This window comes from Heliangelus exortis, chromosome 12, assembly GCF_036169615.1.
Source record: "Heliangelus exortis chromosome 12, bHelExo1.hap1, whole genome shotgun sequence".
In the NCBI taxonomy this organism is placed as follows: domain Eukaryota; kingdom Metazoa; phylum Chordata; class Aves; order Apodiformes; family Trochilidae; genus Heliangelus; species Heliangelus exortis.
The window spans coordinates 2,416,038-2,433,798 of NC_092433.1; the positions used below are offsets into that span (position 1 = coordinate 2,416,038).

The 17,761-nt window shown below is 40.9% G+C and overlaps 1 protein-coding gene across 4 annotated transcripts in view; it reads right to left on the minus strand.

Annotated features, from left to right (window-relative positions):
- Positions 1-17,761, minus strand: part of VGLL4 (vestigial like family member 4) — an 85,290-nt gene that overhangs the window by 23,069 nt on the left and 44,460 nt on the right. For 2 of the 4 annotated variants that reach the window (XM_071755418.1, XM_071755417.1), the window contains exon 2: positions 2,346-2,535. In XM_071755418.1, coding sequence (XP_071611519.1) covers positions 2,346-2,535 — 190 coding nt within the window. Of the gene's footprint in view, positions 1-2,345; positions 2,536-5,214; positions 5,357-17,761 lie in introns of those variants that run through there. The other 2 variants (XM_071755419.1, XM_071755421.1) reach the window with 2 other exon arrangements.

Genomic DNA, 17,761 nt, shown 5'->3' on the forward strand with positions numbered 1-17,761 from the left:
CAGACATGAGTACAAATCAAAGAACCTAATCAAAGAAGATACATCAGGGAGTTCCACCTGAGCAGGGAGCATCTCAGATCATTCCACTTCAGAAGAAAAGGCTGACATCACTCAACTTAAAAGATACCCACAGTGCTTAATGGGATTCAATCCCACTGACCACAGGGACTGAACTGCCAGGGCTGGCACCTTAGAGTTAACATCCAGTAGCTAACAAAAGGTTCTACCACTTAAACTGAACCCCAGCAGACAATTCCCATTCCATTTAATTACCTTTCCAAGCACAATATGCTAGTGTTAAGAGGATGAATATTCAACTGCCTCACAATTCTACAGTGATAAATGTCTGAACAAGAGCTGCTCAGTGCTATAAAGACTTTTGTCTTCCAACAAACACCTTCCACACTGGAAAGTTCTGCTAATCTGGACATCTGCAATGACTGAGGCAGCTTTTGTATCACTGTCCTAAACTTTCAGGGGGCTTTGTCTCAAAAAGTTTAAAACACAGACTCTAAATCTCATCTTTATCGTTCAAATCTTCCCATACCACACAATTCCAATCTCCAAGCCAAAATTGTTCAGACAGTCCCACAAAGACTGAATGATCCATTTATATAGTTAAACCAGAATGTCATAACCAAAAAAAGAAAGAAAATATGAAAAACATTTGAAGAAATAACGTCACTGTGGTGGTAAGGAATGGGAGTTAAATTCAGAGAACATCTGTGAACTTTCTGTATATATCCGAAACAGGTAGATATTCAGCTATTTCAGCCATATCACAAAATGGCTTGTGGTTTTTTAATATTCAGTCAAATACATATTTTCAAGCTTACTAAATAAAGTAAAATAAAGATGGCCTGGTGCACGCTATTTTAGATGATAGCTCCTCTGCAGTACATGGCTTAATTGAGATACATCAAGTCCCATCACACAAACATTAGCCAGACAATCAGTGAGACTTCATGTACAAAAATCACAGAAAGAACTGACTAGTAAAAATGTACCAGACTGGATGAGTAAAAATAAGCCATACTGGAAAACAAAAGATAGCTTTAAAATATAACTAAGGGATCCCATGGAATAGCTGCCTGTATCTTTTCATTATGAACCTTGGTTGCACACGAGTCCCTTGGTCCAGACTTCATTATTTTTATGGCCTCCACTGTATAAAGTGTGATAATGTAGTTAACTGCCAGAAGTGTTTTATTTCATCACTAGCAAAAGTTTGGGTTTTTTTTAAATCACACCTTTTACTCAAAAGTTACAGAATAATTCAAAAATGCCATAAATGTTTTCCAGTTGTCCAGTACACTAATGCTGCAGAAATGGAGCATATGGTTCTCTTCAATTCCAGCATTCTCAGCTCCAGGGCAAGGCTGTAAATAGTTAAGTTTTTAGGAGAAATGACAAGCTATGTTGTAAAGGAGAAGTCTCTCTGCTTGTGAGCTTTTATTGTTGTGCATTACTTCAGTGCTGGATTCCTGATTTGTAACAAATTCCAAGACTGCAGACGACAGGCCCAGCCTCTGACTAACACTGTGGTGATTTATTTGAGGATAAATACCTCTGTCCGAATCTCATGACCGAACACAACAGTCCAGAGCAGCCTGGAATGCGGGGAATGCCGAGGCTGAGGAGCTGAGGCAGCAGGGAAAGGCTCGCAGCTATCAGGCTGCCCCGGGCTGCTGCATCGCTTCCTCCAGGCAAGAATGAAAGGAATTCTCTAAGCCTGTGCTTCATGCCAACCGGGCTCTCTGCTCCCAGGAATGATAACGCGGCAAGAATGGCATTTGAAGATCGGCCAACACATGCACCCAACTCCTCACCGCCTTACCTGTCTGAAAAATTCCCCACCTGACTTGTCAGAGGTGCGGTGCAATCGCTTGAGTCATGTTCAGCAACAACTGCAGCTTGCCCAGTTGTCAAGGCAGACTCCAGAGCAGCTGGCTCACAATCTCCTGGCCTCAGAAAAATGCAAAGCACTTGTGTTCCTCCTCCTCATGCTTCCCCACCCCCACCGGTAGAGCACAGAGTGCTCAGAGCCAGGGGAAGGGAGCAGATTACAAAGAACAAAGGAACGATACTTTTAGAGACTGCAAGGTGAATACGTATGTTTTACTATAAATAGTAAAGCTGAGCTAATTCCTGTTACTTCACGCCGTATGAAAACAAAAGAAAGCGAGGAGACCCATCTAAATCACCCCGGCCTTTGTGCAGCTCTGCCATACAAACTGGAACAAAGGAAAATCCCAGCACAAAGTTTTAGACCCAGCACGACTTTCGCAGAGGCAGAGAGGAAGAGGAGAGGGTTCAAGTCTAGGAACAGCAGAGGTAACACTTACAGATGTGGATTGAACATCCTGCTCATTTTGGAAACATGGTCGTTTTCACAGTCTAGCTCCTCATCCCCTTGGTCCATGCTGAGCTTCCTCTTGTTGGGACTGATGGGAGGAGGGCCTGTCCGGTGGTTGGTGAGCGCAGGGGACACTGGCAGGGACTGCATCCTGGGCTCCCCCCTTAGAGCTGCTTCACCTGCGGGAGGGAGAATGAACAGAGAGGTCAAGAGCTGCAGCTTTGAAAACGTTCCTGCAAAAACATTTCCCAGCCAGATGTCAGGGCTGCACAGGCACACGTAACATGGCTGCAAGGTAAACACAGCATCACGCTTCAGTTGGGAGAAGGGACTGTGAGAGGGGTCAGCTCACCCGAGATGATCTGGAAGATTGAGCTACTGCATCCCTCCAGCAGCATTTTTATTCAGATGCATTCCTTCTTACAAGCTGGCATTCCAGCTCTGAACTTTCATTACCTCATTCTGCAAAGCATGACTATTCACACTGAAACAGGCTTTGTTCCTTTGCTTATGGTTGTGGTTGTAAATTCCTGGGCTACAGTGCACATCTATGCCAAATATTCAAGATCTAAAACTGAATAAACGTTCAAATTCTCAAATGATCCCTTTCGTTAAAAGCTGTCCAAAACAAGCTTGTCTGGTACATAAATATGCAAGGTAAAAATTAGGGTAAAGATTGGAACTTGCTGATGCAAGTTTTGAGTTTGTCCTTGAATATCCTCCTCTATACTTTGAAGAGTGTGTAACTTTTTGTATTTGAAGCAATGAACAAAACAGCACAAGGATTTCAAAATTTCCCTTTTAAGAATGGTAGTTTTCAACCAAGCAGACTGGTGGAAGAGTATTTGAGTAGATGATAGATTTTATATAATCTAACATTTATCAGAAAATGCCATTTGCAGCCTGTGGGAGCCATTACATATACATAATTCCAGAAATGATACAATTAACTTGTGTTTAAATACATTCCCATACTCTTATTGAGTGAAGTGTGACCACAGCACTTTTCCCATTTCAATTAAATATCTCATTGAATGCACAGCCTAAAGCACAGTGCAACATGTTATGGACTTTACTGCAACTCACATCCTAAGAGCCACAGGTCATATTTAGACTTCACAGGGATTTAAAGAGGTTATGAAATGCTTGTGGGGCTTCATAAGGGGCTTGGAGGGAGCTAACTTAACCAGGGTTACCTATTCTGGTAACATCCCTGAAATAGGCACTTTTGCTGGAGTTTAGAATTTGTATTTTTCCTACACTGCCAGAAGCATTTTGTTTTCGACACGGCCATAATTTCCAGAACTAAAATTAGAATAAAGTTAACTCCATCTGCAACCCTGAGGTACCTGACAATGGAGATCTTTGTATGCCACCTCACATTTTCACATCACTGCTGAGGCAGATGATTTATAAAATGCTGCCCTAATTCCACACACGACAAACACTATTTTGTTGGAAAAAGAACGAGTGAGGAGAAAACCTCCTGAATGTTTACCAGTAAAAATAAGCATTCTGCCAATTTAGTCAGCATAATATAAACTAGCAAATATACACCGACCTATAATATACCACAAGTCATGATTTCTATTAGAGACTCTGGCACCAAAACTAAATAGGAACTTTCCATCTCAGCTCTAAATAGTAAAAACTGTGCTCTACTGCAAATGCCCTCTGACAGACAGACACCCAGACCCTCTCCTGTTTAGACCAACCCAACTGTTATTTGGGAAGACCCCACAACCACTTTAACATCACAAGAGAAGCTTTCAACAAAAAGACCTCTCACATGAAATAATCTTTATCTGAAATGATCTTCATCCACGTAAAACTGCTGTATTTTTTCCCTTCAATCGTTGCATTTTGCCAGTAGAAACCTCCACCTACACAGTGTTCATATTGTAAACTTTACAACTAAACCACATCATACCAGTTTCTCTCAGTGAGGACTCTCCTCCACTTCTCTATTTGGAAAAAATAAGTAAATACCAATATCAAAAGACAAAACTCTCATTTAACTAAGGTTTGTGATACTTTCATCCCACCTGTATGCAATCACTATTCTCTCTGCAGTATCTCAGATTACCCCTGAAGACTTAAACCCAGAAGTTCTTTAGAGGGATTACAAATTCCATGCAGGTACCTAATGGCTACTGAGCAACTCCTGACAGAAGTCAGATACTACAAAATTACCCCAATGTAGGGTTTCTTTGGCTTAAAAAAATTATAAGAATCCATCTTATTATATGTATGGTATTAACAGCACCAATATACTCACATCCAGATAGAGTACAAAGTCTAGCAAAAATGCTATTGCTATCATATGCAGGAATTCAAGAGACCCATTTTACAGGGGACACCAAGGCCTTCAGACAAACACCACAACTGTTCAGTCTATCTGCAGCACCACAGGGCAGTTTGGCCAAAATTAATCAAATCAACAAAACTTGAAAGAGGTGGCAGGGTGAGCAGGTGGGAGCCACAGGAGCTTGTACACCCTCCCTCTCCCACAGGCCAGGCTGGAAGGCTCTGAGCTCCTCCTCAGGAGGTGCCTGTGCTCAGCACCTTGTGTAGCCCACCCTGCAAACACGATTCAAGCAGAGAATGACATCAAAAAAAGAGTCCAGGTAACAGGGTAAGATCAAGATGAAAATAACCCTACACTGTGTATGGGGATAAAGTGCATATTCTTATCCTGTACTTAATACTGCACCAGGAGTTCTCGTGTGGCCTGTGAGTTTGTTTAGGTCTAAAACTGCTTTGCATTTAAACAAAAAGGTGACTTCTGCCCCCACTACTGTCCTCCTTACCCAACTTGAATTTAAAGCAGAGAGGGGAGAAACCACAGCAGCACCCACCACACAAACTGCTGTCCTCCTGCCCGCAGTTGTCTCCCCAGCTGACCACACTCCATGGCAACCAGACTCACATCACACAGCTGGCAAGACAAGACTCTGATCAAACAACTGGCTTTTATAAAATTCCCCAAGTTCAAACCCCAGTCTTCAAAATTCATTACTGTGACGGCTTGTGTCTGCACTGCCACTGAAGGCAGAGATAGCAAACACATTTATTGTGCCTCTCATAATACTCCTCTTTGTTTCAGTAAGCAGCTGGTGTGAGGCTCTCCAGATCTCCTGCTTTCAGATAGTCCTACTTACAACTATTCATACTAGGGTTTTTTCCCTCCCCTCCCCCCCTTTTTTTTTTTCTTTAAAACTGTTAGGCAACATGATAAAGCTGAGCCAAGCTCAGCAGTGATAAGGCCGTGACGTCCTGTCTGCCTGGACAGCAGTTGTGTCCATCCAGTCAGCAAGAATGGTCATTATTTTAACCACTTAGGAGCCTAAACTGAGAGTGATTCAAATGAACACACGCAAGCTAAATGTTTACAAAACCAGCACAGCTCTTTTCAGGCATAATCCACCACCAGGACAGGTCTCTGTAAGCAGGAGATCTTCACACCCCCTGCATTTCCCTCCCAGTTCCAGCTGCAGTATCTGTGCCCCTACTGAAACATCCACACAATACAAACACCACAACGGCTAAAGTCATGTTTTGACAACTGTGGATTTGAAAGCAAGACAGCAGAGAAGTCTTAAAATATGCTTGAGAACTCCAGGAGTCACCAAAGACTGGGGGGGTGGAAAAAATACACTATTTTGGCAGCTAGTTTCCTTCCTCTCTGACCTAGCAACTCAGTATGGGCTGTGCTGACACAGCTACCATATCCTACTCCCCCTCCCTATTTCCTCTCTCCTGCTGGCTACTATTAATGCATAAAATCCGAGCATTAATTACCATCCAGAAGCTTTGTATTTCCAGATGAAAACTGACCTGACACAGACCTTAAGAAAGATTTCAACTCCTTGAAAGAAAATTCCAGCCCTGCCCTTGCCTGTTTCATTTCTCTGCATCTGACAAATAAATTTGTCCACAAGACTAAATTCCTGGCTCAGTTATTAACTTTGCAGAAAAAAATATTAAAAATTTAAAAATCCTCAGTTGTGGTCTCTGTCAACAGGGTCCTCACCTTTAAGGTCTCGGGCTGAATTGTCATGACCTCAGGCCACTCAATTAGTAAAATCATGGCATGACAGTGTAACAGACTTTAATTAACAAGCATTACACCTTTAATTACCTTTTCCAATATCTCCATGCAGACAAACTCTCATTAGCAAAAGGAGTTGCCTCATGTTCTTATGGCCAGACATCCCCAGGAATCAAAGAGTACATAAAGATGTTCAGGGACAGTTTTCTCCATGGATCCAGGATCAAAATTTAGTCCTCATGACATATGAAACATTTCTGATTAAAAGCCAAGACATTCACAAAAGCTATATATATGTGAAAAGGATACTATAAAATGCCATTTGTTTTATTTTCTATTTCTGTGCTCTTAACAATCATGAGATTAAGTTGCAAATAGATTGGCATGGATTTATAAACTATTGCATGCTTTCTTCCACTATCTCAAACACAGAAGTCAGCCTGTGCCAACACAAATCATGTGGGTTTTGTCCATGACAAGTATTTTTTGTGCCATTTATCTCAATTTGGGATCTCAAATAACAAGCAGGGACGTCACTAAAAATTACTCAATTCAACAAGTCATCAAAACAAGTTATCAAAAGAATACAGTACAGTACAATTAATCTGCAGATGTTGTCAGCTGCTGTATTACTTCACAGCATACTCTACATTGTAAGAAGATAGAGATATACAAAACTGGGAAATTCCCCAGAAATTAAATCTGTGTGAAATAGTTAAAATACAATCCTAGAAGTACGTAATTTAAAGCAGATTTACTTCAGTTGTTGGACCAAAGAAAATTAATCAATCCATTTAGGCTCCCCAGTACTAAATCTGTTGTTCATGAAAAATGATATCCTAAGAAGCAGCCACAAATTATATTTATTTATATAACTGTTGAATATTTCTTTAACCCCTGCTCAAAAAACGATTTTCCTTAAAAACAGAATTTTGTACTGCTATTTTATTTCTGAATTGCAGTTTCTATAAATGACATGATTTAAGATGAGCTTAAATAAGACTTAATTCTGGGAAGTAGTCTACCAAATGCTGTAAACAAAGTCACAGTAGTCTGAGTAGTCTGTATTTAATTTGTAGAATATAAAACAGGCCTACCTAGGCAGCATAATAAAACAGCAAACTACAAGAACAACAAAAAATTAAGTATTAATGGGAATAGCCCAGTTATAAAACTCTGCTACAAAATCAGATCTTGGCAGTATTTTTATTATAATTGATTGATTTCTTTCAGCAACCAACTTACTGATACACTTATCTGACACGTGTTTTACTGACTTTCTTGTAAGCTGACAAAAAGCTAATTTAGGAAACCAAAAAGTCCCATGCACGTGGAGAGAAATATTGGCAAAAGCCTCCTCTCCTCTGTTTACAAAACATATGAAAAGCACTTACTCCTGGAACCAAGCTCTGGCTACCACTGTGCAGAGATCTGTATGCCAGAAAAGCCATGGCCAAAATCAAAATACAGTGATTAAATTGCCTATGCTGCTCTGGGCCTTCCATCTGACCATGCCTGCCAATGGGGGATGCAATATGTTTGACATCACAAGCAGAAATATAAAATAGTGACCTCTGCATTGTCTCCTCCACCCAGTTTTTGCTCTTCTTTCCTTCAAAGGCTGCACAAAGAAAGGAGCTGGAGCTCAGGTACAGCAATATGGGTTATAGGAGGCAGGCAGACTTGTCTGAGGATCCTTTCAAAAAACACCTATTGAGAATCAGAGCTGATGAGCACAGGTTAAGCAGATCTCAGCTTAATAAGATTTGAAAATGCTGTATTATATACAAAACACTAAGCTGAAACGGGCAGAAAATGGCAAAATTGCCACCCCAAACCTAATTGTATTTGCTCCTTCAAACGTACTGTGAAAAACTGACCAGCTCATCCTATATTCTTCATCCTACTATAAAAGGGTAGCTGTACAAACAGCACACACATACTGTCTGTACTTAAACTGACTGACATGGCTAACTGAGTTCTACAAACTACTTCATAAACACAAGAGAAGTAAAAAAGTCTCCACTGGCCACAAACTATGACTGAAATGATCCTCTTGGCTCTGCTAACTGGGTAACAACAGAAGGAGTCACCCTGGTAAGTGGGCAAGAAATGGATGGCATGGAAAGAAGGGCAGCAGACATGCTGCAAAGAAAGTGGGATGGAATAAATTTTAATACTCCAGTCTGGCAGAGCTCCTTACTAAGTCCTCTGTCAAACTTTAATCTTCACACTTCAACAGTTCTGACTGTGGGGCTGTGTTCAGTTCCAACCTGTCAAGGATCTCAGGTTTAGGTCTAATTGTAGAGCATGAGACTTCATAATTTGCAGATCTCCTTTTAAGATAATGTACCATTTACTTAACTCTTAAAGCATCGAGCCTAAAAAAAAAAAAAAAAAAAAAAAATGTTCCTTTCTTCTGCTTAGAGTAACTCTGCTTGTGGAAACTGTGGCTGAGAAAAAGATTCCAACTATCAGCCAGACAAGATTTAAATGCAATCACTGCTAAACTGCACTGATCTCCAGATAAACAGCACCAGGGATGTCTACAATACTTGTTAAAATAAGGCCTGCTCTCTGTTCAAGGCTGAGGGTGGGTTTTGGGCTCAGCAAGCAGGGCTGCTCCCATAGAGCACTCCTCTCTGAGCCTTTCCCCAGGAAAAACCTGTGTCAGACATTTAAATCAGCTAAGAGGAACACACAACAGCCCATTTAATGTTTGTTCAATGTACAGAGGCTAACACATACAGGAAAGGCAAGCTGCCATGCTGGGCAGAGCTACCAAGTATGACCAAGCACCAACAGCATCACTGACCCAGGAACTCCTAAGGGACCTGTCCTACACAGACACATCACCATCTGACTGGCTCTGTGCTGTCACTGCGTGGGGTCAGACACCCACAGCCCTTGCCTGGCTATCAACCAGGACACTCAGTGCACTGGTACACACAGGGAAGGGTCACCAGAGCACAAAGAGCCCCAGGTTAGGTGCTTCCAAGCTGACAACAACACTTTGCTGAACCCGCTGACGAAGGCACCGCAGCTCAGCCCCTCCGACTGATTGTGCTTCCTACGCACAGCCCTGCAGGTTGCTTTTCTTTGCTGCAGAACAGCCTGACCCAACAAGGGCACCCCAAACGAGGGAGGGGACAAAAGAGAAAGGCAAGCAGAGGGAGAAGTAGCTTTTTTTTTTTTTTTTTTTTTTTTTTTTTTTGCAGAGAACAGCACGTATTGGTAGGTGCTCAGCTAAGATGCTCTCAGTTCCCTGGCAAAACAGACTGCACTGTAAGTACTATAAGCAGTTCCAGTGTACTCCTACACCATGTCTAGAAATACTGAAATTCAGTCTTCTCAGTTTCTTCCACCCTAGGTAAAGCTTTCTCCTGGTGAGTGTGTGGGCTACAGCTGTGGAGAAAGGTGAAGTTCCACCAGTCTTGCTGTCTCAAGACCAGACCCTGTCATCTTCACCCTGTAACCTGGCTGGAATGCTTATGGGACACACACACACACACACAAGAAAGTGGGAAACATGGGTTCAGTAATTACAAAAAAAATAACTCCAGAACATGTAACTAAAGCTACCACCACGCAAAATAAACAAACAATCAGAATTCAGTTTCCTTTCATGTATTTGCTATTATACAAACTACTCTACAGCTTCCTCCCACATTTCTGATAAGCAGATTTTAAAAGTTGCCAGATAAAAAGATTTATTTTTACTAGTGTGATAATGCAATTTTATTAAAAACGTAAAAACTCGGGAGGAAATGTAACTGTAAACCAACATGCTGAAGATGTTGCTTTCCAAAATGAGTGCAGTTTCCAGATCTAGGTGTTCTTTCTTTTGTCCCTCAGCTAAATGACTGTGTTACATAAAGGACAGGAAAGCTGAATGGATCAAAGCCCAGTCTGTCTTTTAGCAGGAACAATCAAAGCTAGAGGACCTGCCATCTCTTTCAAAACTAAATCAAAGTCACAGCAAGGTCACAGCAGAAAAAAAAAAATTGTTACATTGGGTGCTTAAGCAGTACTCCAAGGTACTAAATAATACCTTGTCACTATGGGTTTTCATGAAATGGCAGAGAGATCCAACTAGGAAATTCAGTTTGTGGAAGCTCAAATTTAAATACTATTTCCTAAGTAAACAAACAGCATTTGTTCCCCTCTTTTTTTTTTTTTAAGATACTATTTCAGTTAGTGAACAGCAATATAGATACTCAGGTCCAAAACCCCACCTTCTGATCCCAGGGCTAATATTTCATGGGTATGATCCTGTAACACAAATTATACTGGGTAATCAATACCAGCACAGTCAGAGTTGCTTTAACACAACAGTGCTTAAAACATTCATTTTGAAATGGTAACTTTCATATTAAAATCAAATCCAATTGCACACTGTTTCTTTCATAAAGATTTGAAGAAAAAGGTGCTATGCAAAGGTAAAAAAAAAAAAAATATATTGCACTTAAACTCAAGCCTATTTTTAGGTAGACTTGCAAGCTTTCACCATAGTTTACTACAAACATGCTCTGAACACCTTTTCTGACATTATTATTCTCCTTTGCTACATGTGGAAAAATTCAGAGTATCAATAAAAGTGAGCTTTATAAAAGAGCCACGAGATCCAACATTGCACATTCAAGCAATATTTCTTTTATGCTCATTTTATTTTCCCCCAAATACCTGGAAGGTAGAAGGCTTGAGAAAGGATATAAATGCTATATTTTTAAATTACGAACACAATATAAAAACACAAAATAAGTTTCAAAAAGAAAAAAAAAAAACACAGAGAAAGTAAAGAAGTCTTGCTACTGCCTTTTCCCCACATGGGATGTGGCCAAGCAGCCCAACACCCCAAGCAGAAGATGGGACTGGAGGGCAGCCCATGGACACCCAAACAGCAGCTGCTGCCAGGGTCACCAAGCTGAGCATCTCTTCCTAAACCCAGGTGAAGTGAGCAAATGACATTTGTTCTAACAAACAAACACAGGAAAAACTGCAGTTCCACTTTGGGTTTTCTGCTACCTGACTGCAGAGCCCATCTGAAATGGCCTCATGCATTTAAGGAACACAGAGCCCCTTCAACCAAGCTGGACAGAATACTGAAGACACTAATCCACAGAGCAGCAGAACAATTTCAGCCCATCTCCCACAAAGAATCCATTGTAACAAACAAAATCCCTTTGTCCCTCAAAATGGGCTCCAAAATCCCTTCTACAGAGGGAAAGCAAGAGAGCAATGACAACTGTGCAGGGCAGTCAAGCACTCTGAACCCAACAGCAAACTACATGAGCCATTCAGAGGAAAACAAGACAGTCTTTTGATCATATTATTCACAAAAAAAATGAGGAGGTGTCAGCTTGCCAGTTCCTTATTTGCCCAGTTTTACTGCAACTGATGGCAGAAGGCTGAGATAAGACCCAGCCAGCAGAAGAGAATGAACTGAAGCCCATCAGAAGCATGACAAGGTTAGAAAATACAGAGATCATTCAACCCACTGGGTCTGTATTATTCTGGGACACAACCCAATAGTCTTCCTCAGCTGTTGTACACATGTAGAGTTTTAATAACTAAAAACTTGTGAAGGTGATCTTCTAGAGAAGCCCTGAGAACAGCGTGGCTCGTGAGAGGGAAAGGAAAGGATGCACTGTCATTTCTCCAAGGTCAAGGTGCTGGTTTAAAGAAATATATATAAAGTTACCATTATTCTGAAAGGATTCTCTCCTAAACAAATAGGCAAACACCACTACTAAGAAAAAGATAAAATTAATTTTGTTCCTCTGACACAGCAGTTTTTAACCTCGGGTTCACACCATGCAACTAAAGTAAGCCATTTTATTAGGGGGAAAAAAACCTCACTATGAAGAGACCCACAGAAAAAATCTGTATGTATTCACAGAGTACAGGAGTGTGAAATCCACTGCTCCACTAGCAGATTCAGCTGTTAAAAATCTGGTACCAGAGAACATTACCAACTCCTCCTCAAAAGGGCTGAAGGTACTGGATGTGAATTAACACTCCTACCCCCTCCACCAGTCAGCACTACTGCAGGACTGGGATCAGTGGAGGTTGTCAGACTCAGAGATAAAAGGGCAGACAACCCTCTGGTGCTAAGGGACAGATGGGAGCCCTGTCTAACCCAGAGCTGGGCTGTTTATTTCACAAGAAGGAGAGTGGTTTATGGGGCCAAGTTGCAGGGTCACTTAAAATAAATGTTCTCTCCAAGGGGAAGCGAAAGCAGGAAAGATAGAGGGAGGGATTGTGTTTGCTACCAAGAAATTACATGCTGCCCAGACAGCCTTTCTCACAGTTTTCTGGGCACTGAGGGTGGGTTTTCCAGAACTCTCGAGAAAGAAAGGAACAAGCAGAAATCAGTATTTCTGACGTTCACTTGACAGTCAATGGATTGCAATGGGTGGGCAGTACCAAAGTCACTGGACTCAGACTTTTAGTTAAGGCTTTGTCTTACTCCTCTCTATACCCACTGGTGTTTAGCTGAATCTCCCTTTGGATTAACTTGTTTACTTATTTCAGAGCTAAGAAGCAACTCATTCCAGACAAAAGACACAAAACAGAAAACAAAAAAACCCAAAAACAAAACAATACCCTCCCCCAAACAAACAAAACAACAAAGAAAAGACAGGGAAGAGCAGAAGGGTCCATATAACAAAGGTTATAATGGTTAAACACACCAGTTGTATGCCTGTGTCCCACCATCCACTTGATGCTAGATCTACAGGACCCAGACATTAATTCTTTCACTACACTAGGATATCACTCCCTTGCTAATTATCTGTTAAATCCTTCCCCATTTTGCTCAAATTATGTGCATCCCAAGTACTTCTGCAGAGCTCTACCTTCCAGCACCCATTAAAGGTGCTCCAGCCCACAGTTAAGCAGCCACTCTATTAAATACCACTGGGAATTTTTCCTAATGGAACCAAACAGCCACTCCAGGGGCAGTGAGACACTGCATTAATTAAAAAGGTTTGGAAGTACTGCTTTAGGTCAGAAATGGGTTATCAACTTGCTTCTTGCCAAGCCATGCATTGCATGACCACAGTTAGACTGCTATTTAATTGGAGTTTTTTAGCCCAACTCATCTACTGAAGAGAATATAAAATTAACATCAGTGGGCACACTCCTTTTCTGCAGCTCAACAGGCCTCCAACATAAAAGAGCAGAGGTCCTGCAGCTCAAATGGAGGTATTTAAAATCCACCCCACTATTCTTTGTAAGAGCTCATTCCCTGGATCAGATAAAAAGCCTCAGCTCCCCACCACACCGAAAGGAGATTTCATCATCTCACTTTAGAAGGGTTCCCCAGTCACAATAAATCTGAGGCCACAGCTCCTCTTCCCTCCATGCCTGCTGACCAGAAAGCAAACACCTATTCCATACGTCATCAGCCCAAGTTTCAAAGATCAGAGTTTTTATCTGCTTAGCTGATTAATTAGAATTTTTATTTGCACATCTCAAAACAAACAGGTTAAATCCCTTTTTGTTTACCAACATGTCACAGTAATATTTAGCAGCTGTGGCAAAGTATTACAACCAAGGTACTTCCAATGTTGCTGTCAGCTTTATCCCTCACTTCCTGTGAACTCAACCAATTACAGCTTTTTTCCCCCCTCTGTAAATATTCACTATTTATTTCATGGGGAAAGCTGAAGGTTGAAGCCACTACAGCTCTGTAAGGACTGGACTCTGCAGAGAGAATTAAAAATATATACCTACAAATACATTACAATGAGTATTACTATGTTTGTTAGTGTACTTGCTCCTAAATGGACTCCTCTGTAAATAAGGATAACATTCACTATTTATTTCATGGGGAAAGCTGAAGGTTGAAGCCACTACAGTTCCGTGAGGACTGGACTCTGCAGAGAGAATTAAAAATATTTATCTACAAATACATTACAATGAGCATTACTATGTTTGTTAGTGTACTTGCTCCTAAATGGACTCCTCTGTAAATAAGGATAACATTCACTATTTATTTCATGGGGAAAGCTGAAGGTTGAAGCCACTACAGCTCTGTAAGGAATGGACTCTGCAGAGAGAATTAAAAATATATACCTACAAATACATTACAATGAGCATTACTATGTTTGTTAGTGTACTTGCTCCTAAATGGACTCCTCTGTACATAACATTCACTATTTATTTCATGGGGAAAGCTGAAGGTTGAAGCCTCTACAGGTCTGTAAGGACTGGACTCTGCAGAGAGAATTAAAAATATATACCTACAAATACATTACAATGAGTATTACTGTTTGTTAGTGTACTTGCTCCTAAATGGACTCCTCTGTACATAAGGATAACATTCACTATTTATTTCATGGGGAAAGCTGAAGGTTGAAGCCTCTACAGGTCTGTAAGGACTGGACTCTGCAGAGAGAATTAAAAATATATACCTACAAATACATTACAATGAGTATTACTATGTTTGTTAGTGTACTTGCTCCTAAATGGACTCACTGAGAACCACGTGAAACCAAAGAGGGTGGTGGTTGATTTACTGAACTGTAAAGGAAAACTCAGTGCATCCATAGATGAGCTGTTAAGGTAAGAATAATGTACCTCAAAGCATATAGTCTTAGAAATTAGGATTTTAAGGATTTTTAAAGGCAGGGATACATTGGTTCTGTAACACTGATAAGAGAAGCTTTTTCTAAGAGACAGAAATTGGTGGAGAATCTGTAAACACCATTGCTAATGCTGGAATTTTTGACACCTTTGGTAAATAGCTAAGTCTAATGTCTACAGCAAGACAAGAGCACAGCATTCACCTCTTTAACTGCAGCCACTGGGTTTTGAGTATTCAGCAGAAAAAGTGTGCACGTCAGCATCCTCCCAGCTGGCTCCAGGAGATTTAATTTACACCAACCACAGAGTGACTGCTATAGCTCTCTGAGATGCCACAGCATGAAAACTGAAGGGTGGGGGTTAAACAAGCAGCAATGCACACCAGATGTCTGAGGAGGACATCTAAAAGATCCAGAGCACAAGGAAGCATATTTAAAAAAAAAAAAAATCCCCTTCAATGCCATAAATATTTATACTAAATCCAAGAAACTGGCTGAGTTCAAACTTGTCCTGTATGAATCATACAGCACTTCCCTCACCCTATCTTCAGTTACTGTGTTCTGTATAAAACCACCACAAAGAAGGTGCCATAGTTATGTCAACTTCTTTTTCTGTATGCCGAGTACTTTTTGTAGAGCTCCTGCTTTAGAAGAGATTACTTTCCAAAGAATATAAACAGAACAACTAAAGAGCCTTATTTTACTTGGCTAGTTCTTGTGGAGCATTTACTGGCCTTCCTAGGTAATTTAGATTCATAGAAGTAGCTTCCTTTTGACTGGACAAGCTTGACTTTCTTCATATGGCTATTTAATTACAATGCATCACAGAGAAAACAACTCAAATTTAGTAATCTGGAGGAAAAAAAACCCATTTTCTGAAAAGTTCTGCTCTGAAAGTGGCACAACCTGCTAATTTCATAAATATCTAAATTTATCTTCAGAATTGAGGCATAGTGAGCATTCACAATTAAATAACAAAATTGAAAAGTCACATTTTCATCTCTGAAGTGCAACCAGAGTGCTCTCTTGCCATATGTAAAACAAGTGAATACTAATTCCCCAAAAGACAACAGCTATTCCAAAAGATCCACTTAGCAACTTTCTTGTGTCACTGTTCTCACACAAGGAATTGCTGGGCTGGGCACTTTTTTAGAGAGTAAATACAAAGGCTATTGCCAATCTGCTGTTCTGTGATTTTTGGTTAAAATAAAATATAATAAACATTTCAATATTGGCTTATATTCCTGTACAGCAGTGCCATTCTTATGCTGGCAAAAAAACATAGAAGAGAGATTTAGTAGATGAGCCTAACTACAACTCGTGTTTAAAGGCAAAAAAAAAATCTATTTCTGCCCACTGAGGAATAAATATTACACTGTGCAAACCAGGGAGGTGTAATGCTGAGTGGTTTCCATGCCTGCCCTGTCAAATGGGTTTCCAGGAAAAACTACTGCTTTTTAAACACAAGTGGTTCCAAACTTTTCCTGGGAGAGCAAATATATTTCCTGGAACCTGATAGCAACGTTTGGAAGAACAGGAGGAAAGTTACACACTACAATGCTTGATTCTCACACTTGACAAGGAACACTCCAGAATGATGAGGAGTGAAAAAGAACATGTCTTAAAATAATTAAAGATACACCCTTGTAACAATGTCTATTGTAAAAAGACAGGAGCCACTTTTATTGAGAAGGAACTAAGCTGGCACCTACCAACTGAAGCCACAAAAATGCTAATATTACATTTTATCCTGAATATCATCTACCTCCATCCATGGACACCACGTTGTGGGTCATCTTCTCCTCCAAAGATAAAATGAAGAGTGAAGAGCCACACAGCATTTTTGGATGGAAAAGCTGGACTGCACCACACACTGCTATGTTCAACAAACTCTTGTTTTTAACACTAGCAACAACAAATTTTAAAAGTGAAGAAAAAAAGGTGTTACTTAAAAAGAGTGATACCAAACAACGTCATGAACCTGAGGTAAAGAAAACACTCTAAAATCCCTTTCACATTTTGGCCCCCACCCTCCTATTACTTTTTACCTGAGATGTTCAGGACTCACACTCCTATTACAACCAGGAATTTAGGGATCTTTGATGAAGACTCACCACCTCATTGAAGTCTCTGGATGACTTTTTCTTGGACTGGCAGCAATGCTGTGGTGGTTGCAGGAACACCACAAGTGCTACAAGAAAAAGCTGTCTGGAGCTCTTTCCTAACAACTAACATGCTTCAAGCAAGCCTTACCTAGAACCAGTGCCAAACTGCTACTGATGTTAAGAATAATGTTAAGAAGTCTTCCAACTCCATCCATCTGTAACGTGAGGTTTACAAGTTTGGCAGAGATAACCTTAATTAAGAGCTCAGCCTGTTCAAAACTGCCCTGTGCTGGGTGATGGACAGCCTCTCCTTTCACCCAACCTCCCCAGGTGCCTGCCAGTACACACCAGCTACCTGTGTCCTTACATCAACCCATGGAGACAGGTCTGACAACAGCAGCTTGCTTTTAGAAAAGCTGTTGGATGAAGGTCCAAGGGAAATCTGACCCCAGGAAATCACAACTGCAGTCGTGGCACTCGGGGGGAGTGAGTTTCTGCACCCACAGCCCTGGCACCACATCTCACAGGGCACAGGCAGGCATCCTCCCAAACACCAGGCTGAGGGGAAGGGGAACAAAGCCTCTGTGTGTCCAGCAACCCTTCTGTGCACATTTGTCAAGTAGTTTTCAGGGGGATGCTACAGACTGCAGGAGGAAGGGGG